The 23,548-nt window shown below is 39.7% G+C and overlaps 2 protein-coding genes and 1 long non-coding RNA gene across 3 annotated transcripts; 2 read left to right on the top strand and 1 right to left on the bottom strand.

The window, feature by feature from the left end:
• Positions 1-6,722: 6,722 nt before the first annotated feature.
• LOC134215235 (uncharacterized) lies at positions 6,723-7,705 on the bottom strand. Its single transcript, XR_009980084.1, has 3 exons — positions 7,545-7,705; positions 7,322-7,477; positions 6,723-7,202 (listed from the first exon to the last, which is right to left on the bottom strand). It is a non-coding gene; the product is annotated as an uncharacterized LOC134215235 (long non-coding RNA).
• A 4,793-nt stretch (positions 7,706-12,498) lies between these two features.
• Positions 12,499-14,510, top strand: LOC134215234 (microfibril-associated glycoprotein 4-like). The gene is made up of 3 exons (XM_062694455.1): positions 12,499-12,912; positions 12,974-13,780; positions 14,250-14,510. Exons 1-3 carry the CDS (start codon positions 12,755-12,757, stop codon positions 14,386-14,388), a joined length of 1,104 nt encoding a protein of 367 aa, XP_062550439.1. The 5' UTR covers positions 12,499-12,754; the 3' UTR covers positions 14,389-14,510.
• Positions 14,511-17,725: 3,215 nt separating this feature from the next.
• On the top strand, positions 17,726-19,093 carry LOC134215233 (ficolin-1-like). The gene is made up of 2 exons (XM_062694454.1): positions 17,726-18,516; positions 18,583-19,093. Exons 1-2 carry the CDS (start codon positions 17,792-17,794, stop codon positions 18,704-18,706), a joined length of 849 nt encoding a protein of 282 aa, XP_062550438.1. The 5' UTR covers positions 17,726-17,791; the 3' UTR covers positions 18,707-19,093.
• Positions 19,094-23,548: the final 4,455 nt, after the last annotated feature.

The following is a 23,548-nucleotide window of genomic DNA, read 5'->3' as shown; positions in this document are numbered from 1 at the left end:
ATTTCTCGTGGAAGTGCAGATGACTCGTCGGCTTCTATCAAAGCGAGAATCATGTCAACATTCTCCTACCCATTCCTCAATTGACCTGCATTCGGACACGGCCGGCGCTGGTATTGCTTATTTTGGGTCACCAGTTCTTACACATTGAAGATGATGTTAGTCCCAAACTTCATCTGTTGGTTCTCTGTGTAATTACAGCTGACCTGGCAATAACGGAGTAGCAACCGTGGGCGGTCAATCATGCTCATGCTCATGCTCATGCTCATAACACATCGATATTCCAAGGAATATTTCGTGGAAATTTCATAGAATTTTTCGATTGATAATCCTAAAACTCCCGTTGATACTCATAAGAACTCTAAGTAAACATTCCATTCAGTTTACCGTTGAAATTTCGTAGATCGTAAAACACAAGTAGAACTTTTTTTAATCTTTATTAAGGAGACTTTGAATAAGTAGAACTTTTTGTGGGGTTCAAAAGAGCTTCCAAATGATTACGTGAGAATTTTGGTGAATTTTCCATCAAAACTGCAAAGGAAATTGCAAAGATTTTTCCATGGAAACTCGAAAAATTTTCGGAGACAGAATCAAATATTTTCCCGTGGAAGTTTTTAACAATTTTCTTTGAAAATCCCGAAGATTTTCCATTGGTAATTCTAAAAAAATCCATTGGTAATCCCGAAGAAACTGTCGTTGAAATTCCGATGAAAGTTCAGCAAATATTCCAATGGAAATTCAAAAGAATTTTACGCGTACTTCACGGACAATTCCTTGCAGAAAATCGCTGAAACCTAAGAATTTTCCGTTGCAAATTCCGAGGAAGGGATTCTTAGCAATTTTCTTTGGAAACTCCAAAGAGTTTTCCAAAAAGTTTCTCTTCAATTCGCTTTCGTTGAAATTAGGAATAATTTCTAGGAAAATTCTGAAGAGTTTCTTATGCAATTTCCAAATAAGTTTCTGTGAATATTTCCAAGAATTCCGAGTGGAAATGTCAAAAAGTTTTCCAAAAGATAGACCATTACTTAAGTGGAATTCCTTCGATTTTTAGAGAATTTCAAAAGATTCTTCCGTCTTATATAAAATCCGGAGAAATAAAAAAAAAGAAATGAGCGCAATAAGAAATCGTGACGCTGATCGATGTAGCGCCGCTGGCTACAATAACGGTTTTCAGCATAAAGCCGAAAGCACCGCTGCCGATATTCGGACCAGCACACATAGTTTATTAGGCATGTATTGCTGTACCATCTAGTCCATCAGATCCAACAAGTGCTGAAGCGATCTGGAATACTTCTGTTATTTCGTTTGCGTCCATTTCGCACAAAGGTGGTTTATTCATTGTTTTTAAAAGTGATGAAGTTGAGAATAGAAAAAGATTGTATTCAAAAATAAAAAATTAAATAAAAAGTCTACGTAGACTCTTGGTATATCCCCCCGTCCCCCTTCGTAGACAAACGTAGACTTTTTCGAAATCCCCCTCCCCCCTAAAGAGTCTACGTGGTTTATGGACAGCCCCTGTCGTGTGTCCCATCTACAAAAAGGGCGATAAGCTGGATTGTAGCAACTACCGCGCAATCACATTGCTGAACGCCGCCTACAAGGTACTCTCCCAAATTTTATGCCGTCGACTAGCACCAACTGCAAGGGAGTTCGTGGGGCAGTACCAGGCGGGTTTTATGGGCGAACGCTCCACCACGGACCAGGTGTTTGCCATTCGCCAAGTACTGCAGAAATGTCGCGAATACAACGTGCCCACACATCATCTATTTATCGACTTCAAAGCCGCATATGATACAATCGATCGGGACCAGCTATGGCAGCTAATGCACGAACACGGTTTTCCGGATAAACTGACACGGTTGATCAAAGCGACGATGGATAGGGTGATGTGCGTAGTTCGAGTTTCAGGGGCATTCTCGAGCCCCTTCGAAACCCGCAGAGGGTTACGGCAAGGTGATGGTCTTTCGTGTTTGCTATTCAACATCGCTTTGGAAGGTGTAATACGAAGAGCAGGGATTAACACGAGTGGTACAATTTTCAATAAGTCCGTCCAGCTATTTGGTTTCGCCGACGACATAGATATTATGGCACGTAACTTTGAGAAGATGGAGGAAGCCTACATCAGACTGAAGAGGGAAGCTAAGCGGATCGGACTAGTCATCAACACGTCGAAGACGAAGTACATGATAGGAAGAGGTTCAAGAGAAGACAATGTGAGCCACCCACCGCGAGTTTGCATCGGTGGTGACGAAATCGAGGTGGTAGAAGAATTTGTGTACTTGGGCTCACTGGTGACTGCCGAAAATGACACCAGCAGAGAAATTCGGAGACGCATAGTGGCTGGAAATCGTACGTACTTTGGACTCCGCAAGACGCTCCGATCGAATAGAGTTCGCCGCCGTACCAAACTGACAATCTACAAAACGCTAATTAGACCGGTAGTCCTCTACGGACACGAGACCTGGACGATGCTCGTGGAGGACCAACGCGCACTTGGAGTTTTCGAAAGGAAAGTGCTGCGTACCATCTATGGTGGGGTGCAGATGGCGGACGGTACGTGGAGGAGGCGAATGAACCACGAATTGCATCAGCTGTTGGGAGAACCATCCATCGTTCACACCGCGAAAATCGGACGACTGCGATGGGCCGGGCACGTAGCCAGAATGTCGGACAGTAACCCGGTGAAAATGGTTCTCGACAACGATCCGACGGGCACAAGAAGGCGAGGTGCGCAGCGGGCAAGGTGGATCAATCAGGTGGAAGATGACTTGCGGACCCTCCGTAGACTGCGTGGTTGGCGACGTGTAGCCATGAACCGAGCCGAATGGAGAAGACTCTTATATACCGCACAGGCCACTTCGGCCTTAGTCTGAATAAATAATAATAATATTGCTGCACGTCACCTTCCACGCAGTCTGCGGAGGATCCACAAAATATCTTCCACTTGTAAAGGTAAAAGATATTTCAGTTACTAGATAAAGATTGTCGCTTCGGTTCCCTTTGTTCTGCTGTCCGGAACATGTTGGGTACCAAGCTGTCAAATCGTATGGATGTTCCTTCTTTGACATTTAGCTCCCCTATCCTCGCCAGCGAAAGATGTTCCGGACAGCGACGACAGCGACAATCTTTATCTGGTAACTAAAATATCTTTTGTAAAGGTGCTCTTGCAGGAGCTTTCACATTTCTCGGCATTGCGCCAGACGGCCTCAACCGTCTGCTGAGAGCTACGGTTTAGTTTACCAGGCCATCAAAGTTCTAACTCCACTGCAAGACCACACAATTTGCTTCCCACACCCTTCTAAAATTGTGGGCTTCGTGGCCATGCGGTTAGCGACGTCAATCGTCTAGACCCATGTGCTGTTGAGTGTGGAGTGTGGGTTCGATTCCCGCCCGGTAAAGAGAAAACATTTTGTCCCAACCAAAGAGCTCCAATTTCCAACTTAATTCAGTTCCTTTCCTTAGAATTGCATCTAGCAAGGGTTTAAAACAAGTGAGTTTCAAGTTGGATTGATTGGGGCTACGACTTCACCAGCCAAGATTTTCATGCAGCAACTCTGAACTTTGGAAGATGGAAAAGGTAATCGATTAGACTGGGATCAGTCCGTACCTTCAACGGTGGGTGAGAATTGAAGACAGTTTCATGAAGGACTCCCTGAATGAAATTCAAATCGAGCGGTGTTTAATCTTGCTCAGAGCAGTTTTGGTGGAGTTACACTGTTTTTCGGATGCTTCATGCAAAGCTTATGGTGGCTGCGTTTACTTACGAAGTCAAGACTCGATTATTGTACGGCTCTTATCGTCCCGATCTAAAGTGGCTCCCCTACGCTGCCAATCTATCCCACGCTAAGAGCTCTGTAGTGCCGTAGTGAAGGAATCAACTAGATTGACAGTCCAAACCTTTTTCTGGACGGACTCAACTTGCGTGTTCCATTGGGTCGAATCACCGCCAATCACGTGGACCACATTCGTTGCCAATAGAGTGGCAAAAATTCAAACGCTAACGTAGGGTTGGAATTGGCGACACGTTCCTGGTACGGACAACCCAGCCGACCTGATATTACGTGCAGTGCTGCCCGAAGAAATCGTTAATAACGCACTTTGGTGGAAAGGTCCCGGTTGGCGAAGCACCCGAGTTATGGCCTGGAGGCATTGAGTCTGTCTGATGAGGAAACAGGGGAAGAAGAGAGGCGCCGCACAGTTGTGGCATGTGCTGTTTCAACGAAATGTATATAGGGAAAATTGGATCATATTCAGATTTAGTACGTCATACAGCTTACTGGCTTCGTCCCATGAAGCTTTTACGAGTTCCCGCAGCAGATCGATCCACTACTGGGTTCCTAACTACGAGAATGTAATACTCCGGAGCGTACGACAGGAGGTTTTTGCCGAAGAAAGAAGGGTATTGTTGCGAGCAGAGTTTGTGTCAAAAAGATCACCGCTAAGATGGTTTCATCCGTTGATTTGTAAGGATAAACTCATCAGAGTCGGAGGGCGACTGCAAAATTCGCAAGAATCAAAATATACCAAAAATCCTGTTGCTCTACCGGCACGGCACCAGTTGACTCGGTTGATTCTTCGCCATTTTCACGAACGCCTATTGCATGCAGGGCCACAACTACTGTTAGGAACAGCCAGATTACGATTCTGGCCACTCGGTGGAAGAAATGTATCAAGAGAGGTAGATCATCAATGAATAAAATGTTTCCGCACGAAACCAACTACCATGCAGCAGTTTATGGGCGAACTACCGTCACCACGCGTCTTTGTTTCGCCCCTTTTCCTGAAAAGTGGAGTAGACTACTTTGGCCCAGTATTTTTTAAATCAGCACCAAGACGAGCAGCCGTGAAGGTCTATGTTTCGGTCTTCGTGTGCTTTTGTACCAAGGCCGTTCATCTGGAGCTGGTTTCTGACCTCTCCACGGATCGATTCTTACAAACCTTGCAACGATTCATTTCAAGGAGAGGCAGGTGTTCGGATATCTATTCGGACAATGGTACGAACTTCGTCGGTGAACGGAACAAGCTAGCAGAACTCTACAGATTGCTGAAGGATCATACCCATCGTGAAAAGGTTACGAGTGAACTGGCTAAAGATGGCATCCAATGGCATTTTAATCCACCCAGCGCGCCACATTTCGGTGGACTTTAGGAGTCCGGTCGACCAAGAACCATCTCATTAAGGTGATTGGTGAAACACTGAAACACACATGTCGAGGCATGTCTAAACTCCTACCCTTTGACACCGATGTCCGATGATCCAAACGGTTTGGAACCTTTGACTCCGGCTCACTTCTTAGTTGGATCATCGTTGCATGCTCTCCCCAATCCCGAGTTCACGTCCATCCCAGTGAATCGGCTGAACTATTATAATTTGATGCAGCAAAAACTACAACTATTCTGGATGAGATGGCGTAGAGAATATTTGAATCAACTGCAAGGAAGAGCGAGAGGTGGAAATCAGCAGTTCCAGTTGATGTATGCAAGCTTGTAGTTTTGAAGGACGATAATTTACCTCCGACGAGAAGGAAGTTGGCAACAATCATCGCATTACATCCCGGCGAAGATAATATCGTGAGAGCCGTGACACTGAAAACTTCTTCGGGGGAACTGAAACGTCCGGATGAGAAAAAAAATTGTTTGCTTCCACTACCAATCAGCCGCGAAGAAGAATATGAACCATTGCTGTAATCATCTACTCCTATACCTTCTCAATTCCCATCCCGTCGAAGAGGTTTTCGGTTTATTTTCAAAAATTTAGCAATTTTCTGGGCGGGTGAGGATGTGCGAGACTGAACAACCCTGGATCAAAATCACCGTCGCTACTACAGCTGGTCCCGTTCGATTGTATCATATGCGGCTTTGAAGTCGATAAATAGATAATACGTGGGCCTGGGCATTAGAGTGGCCCAAGCTTATATGGAAAAAGTGAAAAGTCTGGAATTTCAAACCTTGCACCCTTAAATGGCAGTTTGGGGATCCCAGAAGCTCCCCTGAAAATTTCAGCTCATTCGGTCCAGTGGTTGGCGTGCGCAAATGGCTCAAAGTTTGTATGGGAATAGTGATCTGAATGTATGGGGAAACGCAACCGTTTCAGTTTTTTGCTTCTAGGTGGCGCTGTAGTCGACGGTTGCCTGTTGTGGACAAAATGTAGAACCTTTTTTATATAAGGAAGCGACTGGTGAAGACCGGATGTAAATCCCTTTGAAATTGGCCAAGTTATAAGCATCCATAGTCGAGGGTGTCGAGCGTGTCCCCCAGGGGTGTTTGAAATGAGAGCAACGCAATCTCGCGAATTTTTATCCGATTGGTAAATACTTTCCGTGCTCTGTACAGTAGTGCAGCTAGAGAGGAAGGGGGTTACTTACCACTGAAGCCAACGAGCTGAAGTTTTTAAGGGGAGACAAAATTCATGAAATATGTGTAACGAGTTATTTTCGGACATCGTGATGCCCGTTGCATCAATTTTAGAACGATATGATATAATCGTTTCAGACAGAGGGACAGAAGGACAGAAAGACAGAGAGACCTGGGATATTTTTGCAGAATATAAGTTATTTATTTTTCAAACAACAGTTTTAATGCTTATAGCATAATTTATTAACTGTATAAAACTACAAAGTTATCAACAAACAACGCTTATACCTATATTAATTATTTATTTCAACTGCTATGCCTTCCTTTATAACAGAGCGAGTGCAACCTGGAAAATTTTGCCTATGCTGTCAAACAACTTTGAGAAGATATAGAAGCTGTTCTTCATTTTTTGGCAGTTTTCCACAAAAATCTTGAACTAGTTTAACTCCTCTTTCAGCCAGTCATTCACTACCAAAAATGAATTAATTTTATTTCTACTTTCACCAAATTCTTCCAATCATCCCATATACTAGGATCTTCTTTGAGAAAATTTGCAGATATTCCAGAAATTTCAAAAAAATTCATCGTATTTTGAGAAACGAAATCCGAAAGCGTACAAGAAGTCAACTTATCGATCGTAGATACTTTCAATTTTATTTTTCTTACTTCATCACCCTTACAAGATTTTAAATTGTGTGCCATTTCTTTTCTCTCATCAGTAGATATTTCTGGGTCGAAAAAAGCCAGAGCGACTAGTTCTTCACTCAAGTACCATAGATGATTTGCAACTCTTGAAGCGCGATATTCTGCACGGGCCCTTGAGATTGTTTGTCTGCTAACGGTAAAATCGTCTGAAAAATAGATAAAGTTGATAAAGATTTTGTTTTAGTTACAAGATACTATCAATATAATAAAATTAAACTCAAGGAGAAAGAACAATACAATAAAAGTACTGTTAAGGAGAACTTACCTAAGTTTAGTCCAGCACTTGTTAAAACCGCACAAATAACATACATTGCATTTCGGTCGCTTAGTCCAATACGGTCTAGGGTAGCAGCTAGTATAGGAGTCATGATTTTTTATTTACTTCGCTCGGAAAACGCTCTACTAGTGGCGGGTTTCTCATCTGGAAGCAAGACATAAAAATATTGACATATAGTAGAAGTTACCATATTATTTGATTATATTCTTACCTCCTCCAACAATAATAAAAACGCTGGTAGCTGATTGAGATTCCAAGGAAGGCTCTGGTTCGGTTGTTGGTTCTTCTTCGATTTTGCCTTTTTTAACTCTCGCAAAGGCAAATCCAGGCCTTCCAACTTCCCTTTGCAGAATATGGAACTGTTTATCCTTATCGTTTTCAATCATATTTAATGCATTTCGTCGATTTTTTGATAATTGCTCGCATTTTGTTAAATAATTTTAGGAGCTTAACAACAGCATTGTAGTGTTGCATTAGAGGAATTCTATATTTCTCCCAAAAAAGTTGAAGTTCAGTTACTACAGTTGTAGCAGCTGGTTTTATACCCAAGTGTTGATTTTTCATTATAAAACGCATCCGACCAAGCACATCACCGTTTGAAGGCAACTTTACACCTTTAAAACTTTCAATTGGGACAACAAGTTCCATACTTAATTCTTCCTTAGATTTTGAATCCATTTTATGTATTCCACTTGCACGATCAAATATCACTTCACAAAAGCAAGAAGCACATTTTTCTTGCAAGACCAGTGGTTTTGGAGATACAACAATTTGAAGAGTGAAACATTAGTTACGTTATATCGAGGTATGCCTGTAGAAATACAGAGCTTTTATTTGATTTGTTAATACAACAAATAGGCCTAATGATTTGGGAGTTACAATTTTATGAAAAATTAAAATTCCTGAAATGATCGATTTTTCTGAATACCCTATATTGAAATTGGTCACCATAAAGGGGAAATAATAAAATGGGTCCAATATTGTTGTATAAGAAACGGTCCTACCAAATATAAGGTAATTTTGTGGGATTGTATTTGCGGCATTTCTGCAATACCTGACGTACGGCGAACACCTGATCTGTGGTAGAGCGTTCATCCATAAATTCCACCTGGTACTGCCCTACAAACTCTCTTGCAATTGGTGTTAGTCGGCGGCATGAAATTTGGGAGAGTACCTTGTAGGTGGCATTCAGCAATGTGAGAGGTTATGATTCTTTATTTCAAATCAAGCATTGGCTCGGTTTGAAGCAATAAGGGAAGATGTGATCCCTTCTTGCAAATGATGCATTTGCTCGGTTTAAAGCAACCTCAAGATGAATCTTTTTTTAAGAAGCGTGCATTTTTCCTCTCTTTAATTCTTTATTTTAAAGAGAACTTTTACCCTGACAGAAGACCTGGAGTTCCACAATGCCAGTTTGCTTTCTGTTGCAATAGAGCCAGCTTGCTGTCTGCATGCGCGTGACAATATGATTTTTATTTCGAAATACTCAACGCATGAGAGGATAATTTCTTAATAAAAGTTTTCTGACATACCCTTACATGAAAAACAAAACTCATCAATGCCAAATTAATTCAATTATGATTTATCTTGCTGGTAGGTGTGTCAACATTGAAGATATTTCCATTTTTACAGGAAGCTTCTTTATTCTCAATTTGCTGCGTCGTACAATCCTGCTTCCAATTATCATATATTGCCCATATGGTGAAAACAACGTAAATGGACCCATTCACCAAATCTTATTTATCAAACACACCGCTCAAAAACAATTATGCCAAATGACCCTATGCCAAACGTCTTTATGCCAAACGGCATTTTGCTAATCAGGGTCCAATCGAAATCCAATCCAACATACCGCCAAATTGGTAATTTGGCCGAAGAAGCCGTTTACGCTAACAGGTCGTTTGGCCGAATAGGTCGTTTGACAGAAAGGGTCATTTGACCGAACGAGCATGCGACCAAAAATGTAATTTACTAAACGGCTAAAATGTCGCTCCGTTCGGAAAAATGGCTTTCTGACAAACGACCATTTCGACCAAATAATCTATTCGACCACACCCCTTTTTCATGTCCATTTCGGCCCAATGGCCCATTTCGACAAATTACAATTGTACGACAATTCCCCGAAAACCAATTCCCCGAATGCAATTTTCCCGAATGCAATTTCCCCGAGTGTAACAATTCCCCGAATGTAACATTTCCCCGAATGTAACAAATCCCCGAGAATAAAGTAGTTTTTGCAAACACATAATTGTCATTGACTATTGGCGCCCGAACAGAGCAGCGTTCAAAGATTTGTTCCAGAGTGTCTCTTTGGAGATGCCGAACATGACCAAATCTTTCGATAGTATTGTATGCCCTTGATCTTCCTTACTGTTAAATTAAACATCTTATTGTTAAATTTTAAAGATATTATAATAAAGTGTTTTCCTATTCATTTTTTTACTAAAATAGTCGAACATAGGCTGAATTTATTTGGTGAAGCAGAATCGCGAACAGAAATGCCGTTTGAAAGCATCATGGTAAAAAATTGTGAAATCAAACTCCTGTCCTATGTAAGGTCTATCTCTTCTTAAGAAGTTACTGTAATCGTGGATATGAATCCTTTAAGAAATAATGCGTATGCCCGGAATAAGGCAACGGTGAATGCGATCCCTTCTTTAAAAGTAGTACATCTACTCGAATTTAACGCGATGGATTAATTTGATCTCTACTTTGAAAGTAGGTGTTTTTGCGGAATAATGAAGGTGTAAATGTTATTCCTTCTTTAAAAATCTGTATCTACCTGGTATATAGACCAATTCATTAAAGTTAGGCGCTAGCTCGAAATAAGCCAAAGTAAAATGAAATTACCTTTTCAGAAGTAGGAATTTGCCTGCAATAAGGTTATAATAAATGTAGTCTCTTCCTTTGATGTAGACGAGTTTGGCCGGAATAGATATAATAAATGAGATCGCATATAGCAATAAATATCAATTATATAAACCGAAAAAAATTGACGTCTTCATTCAAAGAAGGCAATATCTCCTCCATTGTCCTTATACTGCCTAGACGCGATCATTTAAGGAAGGCATTATCTCCTTCCTTTGCTTTACTCCAGGCAAACGTGTACAATTGAAGAAGGGTCCATCTACCCTCTGTGTCTTATACCGGGCAAACGTGTTCATTTTAAGAAGGCATTATAACTCGTCTTCCCCTAATACCGGGCGAAGCGATTATAAAAAAAAACATCCCTTTCCTTTGTCTTCCATACCGGAAGACGCATTAATTTTCTTCCTTTATCTTTATCCTTCTTCCTTATTTTTCCATTCACTCTTCCTACATCTCACTTCGTATTTTGCCCTTTCTCGCTCCTCACATAACACTTCTTGCATCAGATTTTTCACTTCTCACTTCTTACTCCATACTTTTCACTTCTTACCATGTACTTACTTCTCATTTCTTACTTTTCAATTCTCACTTCTCACTTCTCATGTCTCACTTCTCACTTCCCAGTACTCACTACTCACTACTCACTTCTCACTCTTCGCTTCTCACTTCTCACATCTCACTTCTCACATCTCACTTTTCACTTCTTACTTCTCACTTCTCATTTATCACTTCTCATTACGCTCTTCTCACTTCTCACGTCTCACTTTTCACTACTCACTACTCATTTCTCACTTCTTACTTCTCACTCGGCCTAATGACGGTTCCGCATAATTGTCTTCGGCCCAATGTCCCAGCATCTTTTTTTTACAATTTTTAAGCGAGTTGTCCCGCGACCCTCACTTTTGTTGCAACTCAAAATTATGACAAAAGCCAATTATGCGACTTTATGTTAAACGACGCAGATTCCTTTTTCAGTTTTAGTTTTATCTGCACTGTGGAAATAATTCGGGGAAATGTTACATTCGGGGAAATGTTGCATTCGGGGAATTGTTACATTCGGGGAAATGTTACGTTCGGGGAATTGTTATTCGGGGAAATTTCATTCGGGGAAATTGCATTCGGGGAATTGGTTTTCGGGGAATTGTCGTACAATCACAAATTACATTTTCCGCCAGATGGGCTTTGGCTTAATGGTTTATTCGACCAAATGATATTCTGCCAAACAACTTTTAGCATAGTGACATTCGACCAAATGGAATTAAAAAAAATGAACGGTAAATCTTTGAGAATTTCAACAGAAAATGTTTCGGAATTTCCATTGAAATTTTTTTAGAGCTTGCACAAGAAGTTATTCGAAATATGCACGAATATTTTTTAAATTGTCATGAGAAATTCTTCGGAATTTCCTCAGGAGTTTTTTTTCCGGTCTGTGTACTTCAATTCTTTCAAAATTTCACAGAAATTTGCTTGGGAATTAAACGGGAATATATCCAAAATATCGATGGAAATTCTTTGGATTTCAATGGAATATTCTTCGGTTTCTTAGTTTCTAGAAAAAACTTTTCATATTTTAAAAAAATGTTTTGAATTTTCAAGGAAATCATTGGTATTTCACGAAAATTTCTTTGGAGTTTCAACGTGAAGTGATGAGGATATCAATCGAAAAATTTCTACGGAAATTCCACTGGTTCTTCGGATGTTCCACAGAAAGCTCGGACAGATTTTAATTGCGGCGCGCCAATGAAAAATGTCGGCGGCGGCGGCGTGCGATTGCGGCACACACCTCTCACTATGATACACTAATACACATGATAAAGATGGGACTGATTTGCGATGCTATGTAGTATATTTGATCTGAACACAGTTAATTGGTTTATCACACTGCTCGATAATTCAGAATGACTGATTCTACAACAAAAAGAACACTATAGTGGTTATCGCAAGTCCATTCTTTTTTTCGTACGTTAGAGCGTTCAGAATGGCTAAAGCATCACAGTCTGGCAAATCTTTATTTCAATTGGTCGACATATTGTAATTTTGTGTATACATATTACAGTGCTCAGAGTATTAATTAGTGTAATATTTGTTTTGGGTATCGTGTAGATCTCAAAGCTACCAATTGTTCTCTATTTATTCATTATCGTGTCAATTCAAGTTATAATAAATTCAATTCAAGCCCGCTTGGCGAAATGTTTACTTAATGATTCCACCTTAATAAAGTTTAAACAACTTAATGATTCGAGTATATTTCTCATCACATAAATGAACTAACGGGCATACGAAAGGCTCTGTCGCTGCTTGGTGAATTAATCCGGGCCAGTGGACTTTCGATTTCGTTCATTTCTTTCCAAATCGCAATAAGAAGGCGATAATTACTGGCTCACTGCATCGTCACTTGGTCGCCACTGTCGTGCTCATACACCGAATCGCCACCGGTTGTTTTATATGGAGCTAGTTATAGGTGTTGCCCCACGGCTGGTGGTACGCTGTACGAAATTTTGGAACCGATCCAGCAACGTACAGTGTCGTTCGTGATCTTGAATCGTAAGCAGCATGGGCCCTCGCCGCTTATGGGTGGTTCTTCTCTTGGCTGTGATTTACTACCTCGAGTGGATTGCGTGCGCGGTAGGTCCAACGTCGGACAGCGTTGAGGCAGAGCCCGGTCTCGATTACCAGAAGCTGCTCGCCAAACTCGAGATATTGGATACGAAGTATGGTAACCGTATTTAAGATAAGATCTTTTCGGTGATTTATCGGACTCTCAAATTACAGAATCACCCGCGTGGAAGTAGCATCACGAGAGCAGTTTTCATCACTAGAATCGAAGCTTGATAGAATCATGAACCTGGTCGATGGCATTAGCCAGTCCATGCATGCCACCCAAAAAGATATCGGAACGGCTAGGGCGGAAATTCAGTTGTTCCAAAATGAATCGCTCGAGCAGTTGGAAGCGCTAGCCGGCAGTGTATCAATTATTGAGTCACTATTAGTTGAAGGCCACCGACAAAAACAAACACAACCAGTGAGAGGTGAATCGATTCGAGTGTTTGCAACTAAACCAACAACTTACGATAGCTGTGATTTTGCACCTGGCAATGTTTCTCGAGTCGAAAAGATTTTACCCGATCCAGGGTTTGGAGCGCCTTTCCAAGTATTCTGTGACCAGGATTATGCTGGCGGCGGGTGGATAGTCATTCAGAACCGATTTAATGGCTCGGTAGATTTCTATCGCGGTTGGAAAGAGTATAAAAATGGATTTGGAAATTTGAATGGTGAATTTTGGCTGGGACTCGACAAGTTACACGCTTTGACTTATTCGGCACCGTATGAACTGCACGTATTGCTGGAAGACTTCAAAAATTCAACTGTAGTGGCTAAATATACACAGTTTGCGGTAGGGAATGAACATGAATCGTTTGCTATAACAAAATTGGGAGACTATAGTGGAACGGCGGGGGATGGATTAAGCTACCACAGGAACTCAAAGTTCTCTACAATGGATATCAATAATGATGTAGCGGGTAACAATGGTGGAGTCGATTGGACGGGCGCATGGTGGTATCGCAAAGGACACTTCAGGTGAGCGTTGCAGGGTACACAGTACACAAAGTACACAACACGATTATAGGGAGAGGAGCTGCCTTTTGGACCTCTCTTTCAAAAGTTATGGAATTTAAGTGTGCAAAAGAGTTAAGAAGGAGGATTTAAAACTGGATCAAATATCGGCACCAACATATCAAAAAGGCGAAATTGCTTTTATAAACTAGAGCTTCTTACGTCGCTGGTGGGCTAATTTATGCTCACCTACGCAATCTAGCGCCATTTAATGGAAGAAGAGGATTCGCTGTTTCCATCAGTAGTGTTAGATTGCGTGGGTGAGCTCAAATTAGCCCACTAGCGACGTAAGAAACTCTTGTTTACAAATGCTAATTTCGCCCTTTTGAATTGTTTGTTGTATATTATGTACGTTACGTGCTATATTTGTGTACAATGTCTTGCAACTTAATCTATCCCAAGCCCCATTCATCAAGTACTCTATTTGTTTCAGTAATCTCAACGGTCAATATTTGTCAGGAAAGGTTGATCACACAAAATTCCACGGGAAAGGAATGACTTGGAATCCTTTTAGAGGCGATGATTACTCACTGAAAAGGTCAAGAATGATGGTAAAACGAATATCGATTTAGTGTTATAGTTTCTGCACATACAGACTTGGAACAGGAAGAGCGCACATCATGATACCAAATACTTTTCAAAATTTATTTCAAAAGGAAATAAAACATTTACATCGATGGATGATTTAGCAAAACCATATTTTTCTTATTTTTTGCTTTTCGTAAACTATTAGTATTTCGTTCTTTCTCGTTTGGTTCGTCTTTAAACATCGTTCAATTAACACGTCTTTGGCTGTTAATTGACTGGGGTTTGGTGGAGACAGTATGCTCCAATTGGAAATTTGTTACGCCGTGTGAAGGTCGTTGAGAGTGAGACAACTATGAAGAAAATCAGAATAACCCTTTAATCGATGATTGAGCTTATTTCATACGTATGATGATATCTTTAAAATCACATACTTTTATTCCCGCTGTATTCATATATTCTATAAGATCCATAAAGAAGAACGGAAGCGAAGAAAACAGGTCCGCTTCCTATCAGAAGAAAAAACTATGTCTAAAACTATGTCCAAGGGCTTGACGATCCCTCCGCAGGCCATCTGCGAGTTGTGGGGTTTGACAGTGGGCCCTGTTAAATTCCTATTAAAAGCTGCATGTATCCGCAAGTAGGCCCCACCAAAGCGACCGTGTACCGCTCAAAGCGCACAAGCCCAAGTCCTGGTGTTAGGTGGGACGCTAAACAGCCCTGACATGACGGCCCTTCGGCGAGACAGGAGGTTTGCGCAGGCCCAATAAGCCGCCTGGAAAACCAATAATTACGAACAATATAATAGATAATGCGACTCAATATAATATAATATAATCGGCAAAGACCTAGGCGACGAATAAAGGATCACGATTGGAAGCTTCCCGACCAGAAGGTCATATCATAATTATATCATCCTATGTTATTATGTTACACTAAATTTTTATAACAAAATTTGTTAGAAACATGGTGCAGGATGTAGTTAAAATATCTAAATTTCTATCAAAAACTACACTACTGGAAACAAAAAACTATCAAATTTTGTTACAATTTTATCATAAAAATAACATATTTTGTTAGAAATTTATAACAGAATCAGATACAAAATATATTGTTTCTGTGCAGTTGGAATTTTTACAGGTCGTGATAGGTCTCCAGATTGTGATCAACAATCATAGTTTTTTGTTTTAGTTTGAACAAGAATATTTTTCGAGCACATGAAATTAACAACATTACAAATAAGGCAAACCTTTTCAAATTACATCAGCGTTGTGATATCTATGGCTGGGAGACTTTGCTACATCTATTTTAATTGCCTACTGTTGGGCAATTCTGTGTTAAGCATTTTTCAAATCATATTATGATATAATCATGTTACAACATTTGAAAGATAATGGCTACTGAGAACAAAATTGTATCAAAATAAGTTATAAATATCACAATATGTTAAAATTGTGTTCAATTTTAGTTATGCTCTTCTAGTCGGGTTGTAACATGGAACTGCAAGTCGCTGGGTTTCGCAGGTTGCAACAGGATGATATACGATGAATTACATTCCCGCAACTTCGACGTCGTGGCGCTGCAGGAGATTTGCTGGACATGACAGAAAGTGTGGAAAAGCGGGCATCAAGCGGCTACCTTCTACCAAAGCTGTGTCACCACCAACGAGCTGGGAATCGGCTTCATAGTGCTGGGTAAGATGCGCCATCGTGTGATTGGGTGGCAGCCAATCAACGCAAGGCCGTTTCTTCAACTATAGCATCATCAACGTGCACTACCCACACGAAGGGAGAGCCGAGGACGAGAAAGAAGCGTTCTACGCATAGCTGGAGCAGACATACGATGGATGCCCACTGCGGGACGTCAAAATCGTCATCGGTGACATGAACACACAGGTAGGAAGGGAGGAAATGTATAGACTGGTCATCGGACCGGATAGTCTGCATACCGTATCGAATGACAACGGCCAACGATGCATAAACTTTGCAGCCTCCGGCGGAATGGTAGTCCGAAGCACTTTCTTCCCCCGCAAGAATATCCACAAGGCCACATGGAGATCACCTAACCAATAAACGGAAAACCAAATCGACCACGTTCTAATCGACGGTAAATTCTTCTCCGACATCACGAACGTCCGCACTTACCGCAGTGCGAATATTGAATCCGACCACTACCTCGTTGCATCGCCTGCGCCTGCGTATGCCTGCGCTCAAAACTCTCGACGTGTACAACACGTAGCCAGAATGTCGGACAGTATCTCGGTGAAAATGGTTCTCGACAACGATCTGACGGGCACAAGAAGGCTAGGTGCGCAGCGGGCAAGGTGGATCGATCAGGTGGAAGATGGCTTGCGGGCCCTCCGTAGACTGCGTGGTTGGCGACGTGTAGCCATGAACCGAGCCGAATGGAGAAGACTCTTGTATACCGCTCAGGCCACTTCGGCTTTAGTCTGAATAAATAAAATAATAATATTCATGATGATACAAAAACGGAAAAGCAACACGTGTCTTACGTATTTTCCCGAAGACTGATTCGATATCTTAACTACTTCGCGACGACTAAAACACGCACTGCACAACGCTTGCTCGATGACTACTCCGAAAAAACACGCACTGAACTGATTAACTTTATTACCGGCCGCGCAATGCAGAACACAATATTTCGGCAGATTGCGCGATCGTTCTGCTGTCCGAAACAAGAGAAAACACGCACTGAACTCCAGCTTTTCGCGACACTGGTAGTGAAGGAAAACTGGCTAAGCCCTCAGTACACTGTTTGTCATGATGACAAATATTTGTCAAGTCAGTCTGAAATCCATGTCGATTTCTAATCAGTCTGATAGATGTCCGAATAAACTTGACAAATATTTGTCAATATGACAAACCGTGGACTGTGAGCTTTATCACTCCTCAGATTTTTATTCTTTCACGCAAAATGATTTATCGGCGAAAATCTGAGGAAGCATTCTCTGCTCAAGAACGAATGGCTTATGTTTTTCGGTTTTTGCGTGCACACACACACATACATACACAGACAGACATTAAAATTTAGTCTCCGAACCTTTCATAAAAAGTTCGGTTTTGGAGTGAAATAATAGCCTTTCGGTACAACTTCGTTGTACGAGAAAGGCAAAAAGCTCTAGAATTGGTTTTTGCACCACAATGATTTGATTTTTATCCATTCACATAACATCCATCCGTCTTGGTACCTAAGTAAACTTAAACCGGAAATGTTTTACTAACTGGTACACTCGTTAATTGTAGCCCAGATAGAAGTTCTAGAAAAGCTTATCATAATTTACCGGAAAATTACTCACAATTCTGTTGCCATGGTTGTTGGGCCGATTAAAAAACAGTTAATACATTCAGTGCTTCTGCAGTTTTCTTCAAATCTGTACAAAAGTAGCTTCACAGAACCACCTGTTTTGTTACGGCTCCCTTGGTTTAAGTCATGACTTCTCTCGTGTACATACCGCAACTTTTGATTATTTTAAAAATATTAATCAGTGCAAATCCGCTGCCACCAGGTAGTTACAAAATTCACATCTCCACACACCATCTCCCTGAATTAGATTCTGAACTTTCAAATGGAACGGAATCGATTGTAAGCGAATTGAGACCCATTCATGAGCTGCTGAAGTCACGCGAAGATGAAGCAAAAGTTTACGAAACATGTGATGAAGCACCGTGGGATAAGTCCGGAGTATACAACATCCGGGTCAGTCCGCAGGAGAGAAAGCGCGTGTATTGCGATCAGGAGTATGAAGGCGGTGGTTGGGCCGTGATTCAATGGCGCTTCGACGGTTCGGTCAATTTCTACCGAGGATGGGCAGAATATCGGCATGGGTTCGGGAACATTGATGGCGGTGAATTTTGGCTTGGATTGGACATCATTCATCAACTGACATACTCTGGCCCACACGAGCTATTGATTATTCTGGAAGACTTCGAGGGAAACACAACTATCGCAAGATATGACAGGTTTGAAATAGCAGCGGAGAACGAAATGTATAAGGCGACTTTGGCTGACGGATTTAGTGGATCGGCGGGCGATTCTATCTCATATATAAAGGGACGCAGATTTACTACGTTCGATAAGGATAATGACTCATTGAATAATAAAAATTGCGCAGTTATTAATCATGGAGCCTGGTGGTATGATAGATGCCACTACAGGTTAGTTAATCTCTCAAGATATTAAAAAAAATGAATTAAACATTACTTTCTGTTTTCTGATTTTAGCAACTTGAATGGTAAGTACTTGACAGGAATAAAAAAGGAAGGTTCAGCGGCAATGGTGTGGCAATCTTTCCGCGGTATGTATTCGCTGAAACAATCCAAAATGATGATAAGAAGAAGACAATAAAAAAGTGTGTTTTATTACTGTTGCCAACTTTCTTAATTACCTTTCGGTATACCCAGAGTGACGTAATGTGCCGACTTGAAATATCTCCATCTCGAGCGATGTCCAGCTATCGCTTCTTAACCTGCCATAAACATCTGCGTCTACCTCTGCTGCGATGTCCAGCTGGGTTCGTCTGATGCCATTTGCCTACCAAAATATTGGAAGCTTTCAACATTTTCTGATTGTCCAGCTGAGCGATTCCAAGCAACAGCATCAAAATTTAAGAAAATTTTTAATTCATGATTTTCTATTGAGTTGAAACTTTGCACAGTTTTTCAATTTCATCTAAATCGTCATTTTTCGATATCAAATCTTCATATTGAGTCACGACTAACTTTTCAAAAGGGTGTATGTGAAAATGGTTCAAAAATATTTAAAAAGCTGCACAGCAAAAACGGAATGTTCGATTGTTATGATTTTTTCAGCAAAGTTAGACAACTAAATGGTGATTCTTAAGAAAATGTGCACAGTTGCCTTTAAAAATATCATTTTTGTCACAAAAACTCAAATATCTCAAAACCCTATCTTTTTTCGAACGTAATTTTTTTAGGGAAAACGGTCCATTATATTAGCTATCTACCATAAAAATTTGGTGATGGTAAACTAATAAACAAAAAGTTATGACATTTCAAACATTTCACAATTTTCACATATAGTAAACAAAAAAAATTTCCGTGTATTTTTTTTTTTCAAGAATCGCAGTTTGATGCTGATTTTATTGTTAAGGGCCTTGCGTGAGTTAAACAAGTTGTTTGTATGATATTCCATATTTATGTATTCATCGATATTATGTATATTATATGTATAAATATTATATGTATAAATAAATAAAAATGAATTAATATTATCCTAAGTATTAAATTAAATGTGGCAGTTACACAATGTTGTTATAGAAACTCTAAGAGTTTTGGGTTTGAATTTTGGTATGGGTTATGATATCATGAAAACAGTTTATTAATACTTATTTTTTATTTATTTTATTCAAATTTTTAAAATATCGAACACTTTTGAATTATTATCAGCACAGTTTGAGTATAGTTTTGCTTTAATTTTATTTTCCGACAATGGAATGAAACAGTGAAATTTTTGGGTTCCTTGGATCGTTTTCGCGTTATTAAATTGCTCGCTGAGCTCTGAAGCCTTCATTTCGTACTCTTCAGTAGTAGTAAAACAAAATGATAATTTGGTTAAATCTTTTCTTTTTCTACGATTTGCCCAATCAAAAAGTTCTTTTCGCAGTTTTAATTGGATGCTCACGTTCTTTGGCTAAACTTGCTCTTGTGGCCATGCGCTTTATTGTTCCTCCAATAGCATCACAAGGACCTTTGCCATGTGATGTAGCAAAAAATGCCATTCTGCATCAATTCCGTACATTGATTTAAATTGACATAGGCTCGAAAAATTCTTACGATTTTGTACTGCGACGCTGCTCCATCAGACATGAAATATATCTTTTGACTTCTTTATGCTTATCAACGCGTAAAAAGTTAATCATTTTTCAATGAACAAGTTTACGGATACTGAATCGTGTCTTAAATCTTCGGAAATTATAATAAAACTTAAGTGTTCAATTTGCGTACTTCCATTAAAATAAATAACGAATGGATGAATTGTAGCTTGTTGTACGTTCCAGTGATGGGACTGCACTTCATCTTGCAATACAAAGCTGTAATTTTCAGAAAAATCAGAAATGACTAAAAATTCACCATTTTGTAATGTATTTTTCGTATTTTTTAAAAAGCTGGATTGTTCTGTTTTAATGAAATCGTGAGGGATTAAACTTTCTAATTTCAAGCAAAAATATGACACAAACTCATCTACAGGTTTTACAATAGTTTCTATGTCACACCTATCCGTGGTCACCCATTGCTCAAATGATAACTGATCAATATATTTTTCTTCAAACTCAGCGAATAAAGTATTTTCCAATGATGAAGAATCTGGACAATCCGAACAAGATCGTAGATAGCAATTTGATGTTGTATTTTCACACATACACTACCAGTTAACATTTTAATATCCTTTGTTAAATTGATTCTTTTCAAACTATGTAAAATAAGATTAATATTCTCATGGGTTGTGCACACACACACATTATGTGTTCCTGAATTGGAAAGAAGCTTACATTGCCTTGGCCGAAGGCTTGCAAATGAGGAAAAACCTATTTTAATATTATCGTGAATTTCCTTGAAGCGTGTGTACGCTTCTTTCAAAGTCGTCATCATTAATCGTTTTTGGATTGCTTGACGCTTTCCATCTTTTTTTACTGATACATAATCTTTTTGACCAGGCATAGCTCGACTTACTTCATCATCTTCAAAATATTGAACTACTATTTCTTTTGTCTCATCTGTTAATGCAGTACTAGACCTAGTATTTTTGGTTGAAAGACAGTTAGTCTTCAATTGTTTTGCCTCTTTTACTGTATTTCTATTGGTTTTGAACTCATCAATGGCATCCTGAATAGACCACGAACTTGGCAGCATCGACAAAATCAATAATTTTTCTTTCCTTGTCGTGGCTGCATTCGAGAACCTTTCCTTCATATTTATAATTACCTCATCGTAGTCTGTATTTTCCACATCATCAGGTCCTAATTTGAAGAGGTTTCTTCGTACAGCTTCGTTTATTTCACGGTATTTTTTCTCCGGGTAATAAACGTAGTCCATCTTACTCCATTTAATCGGAGTCACTTTTATCCCAGCTATGCCTGTCGTTAAAGCGTTCGATGTTGACCTTTTGGATACACTCATCTTCCGATTGATTTGTTGAAACAGATTTCGCTGATGGTACGGTGGCAAGGCTCTCAGCACTTAATACTTCTGGTAATTCCTCAGTTGTTGTCGATACATCTGGCAATTCCTCAGTTGCTGTCGTTTTCGAACTTCCTGCGCTCTGCTCAACCGATGATATACAGATTGCTCTTTTGTCAACGTTTAGACGGCAGGACGTGCAAATGCGTAAATTTGTATTCAATGTGGACATTGGAGCATAACCAGTCGCTTTCAGTTTATCTATGGTGCTTTCGGTGAGATTTCGTAACTCTTTTGAACACTTTTTTCCATCAAACGGCCTACAACAGTTGAGAAAGCGGCTACTCATGTTGTTCGTAATATTTCAATAAACAAAATCACTTTTAAGTTTTTACTGACTAGTTTGGTGTCATTTGCTTGACTGAAGAAAAAAATTACTATAAGATCTTTAACAACCTTAGTAGTAGTATTTTTTTTTGCTTTTTCGTGAGCATTGTCATGGTATGTACCTATCATGCATTTGTTGTTGTTGAAGATACCCGTTTCCTCCCGATCATAAAGTCTATTCTCTAAGAGGTATATTTTTTGCAGGTAAACTATAGACGTACACGTGTATATAAATCTTTGATTTTGCAGCTTTTGTCTTAAAAATAACATTTCTGATATGTTTCTATCAACGTTATTATCAACAGGTTTCAACACTATTAAAAGAATTTTTCGCCAGTCACGTGCAATGAAAATTATGACACTATCAATACTTTTGATCACAACACTGGATCGTGTCTAAGTTTCTTATAGATGCTATGAATAATTAAATCAAAATATCATGAAAACAACTTGTTTAAATCACGTCCCTTAACAATAAAATCTGCATCAAACTGCAATTCTCAGAAATAACTTACACAGAAAAAATTTTTTTTACTAAATGTGAAAATTGTGAAATGTTTGAAATGTCATAACTTTTTGTTTATTAGTTTACCATCACCAAATTTTTATGGTAGATAGCTAATATAATGGACCGTTTTCCCTAAAAATTACGTTCGAAAAAGATAGGGTTTTGAGATATTTGAGTTTTTGTGACAAAATGATATTTTTAAAGGCAAAAAAAATTTATTTTTTACTGTGCACATTTTCTTAAGAATCACCATTTAGTTGTCTAACTTTGCTGAAAAAATCATAACAATCGAACATTCCGTTTTTGTTGTGCAGCTTTTTAAATATTTTTGAACCATTTTCACATACACCCTTTTGAAAAGTTAGTCGTGACTCAATATGAAGATTTGATATCGAAAAATGACGATTTAGATGAAATTGAAAAACTGTGCAGAGTTTCAAATATTTTCGAAATGGTCGCTCAGGATCGACTGACATGCCCCCGTGGAATGCCTCAGCTACGACGGCTATCCGACGATTTGTTTTTGTTGACGTTTATGACTAAACCTGCGAAGAAGAACGCTCGGTAAGGATATTGAGCTTACTCTGCATACCACAGCGCCGTTGAGCTAGGAGTGCACCATTATCTGCCAATTTGAAGTCGTCCTAGTACTCTATGGTTATAGACCGTCATAGTAGCTTACGGTTCAATTCATGACCAATCGCACCCCTCAGAATCTCATTCATTGCTATGAGGAAGCGTAACGGTGATTAAATACATTCTTACCTTACACCAGCTATGATCCGGATGGGGTCGGACAAGACCCCGTGTTGTGCAGCACTCTGAACGATAATGACTCGTACTGTGTCTCGATGGGGCCGATGATTTTCTCAGGAACCCGCTTGCGACTCAGGATTTCAAAAATCTGAGGGCACCTTTCTAATTTTATCAAAGCAAGTTCTTGGAAAAGAAATAATTTCCCCCGAATATTTGAAAAGTCGATTTTTGACAGCATTCCAAAAAATCGATTGTGTATCAATAACAACAATAATTTAAGGACTGTCATACATCAGTAAAGTTAAATACTATATTTATTAGAGAGTCTGTGTGGAAATCGCGTATGTTTATTTATTTTTGGCTGTGATACATCGGAAATCAGAAAAGGGGATCTAGTCT

The sequence above is a fragment of the Armigeres subalbatus genome, chromosome 2, assembly GCF_024139115.2.
Source record: "Armigeres subalbatus isolate Guangzhou_Male chromosome 2, GZ_Asu_2, whole genome shotgun sequence".
Taxonomy (NCBI): Eukaryota; Metazoa; Arthropoda; class Insecta; order Diptera; family Culicidae; genus Armigeres; species Armigeres subalbatus.
Note: the sequence above shows the minus strand (reverse complement) of the source record. Positions and strands in the feature narration are given on the sequence as shown.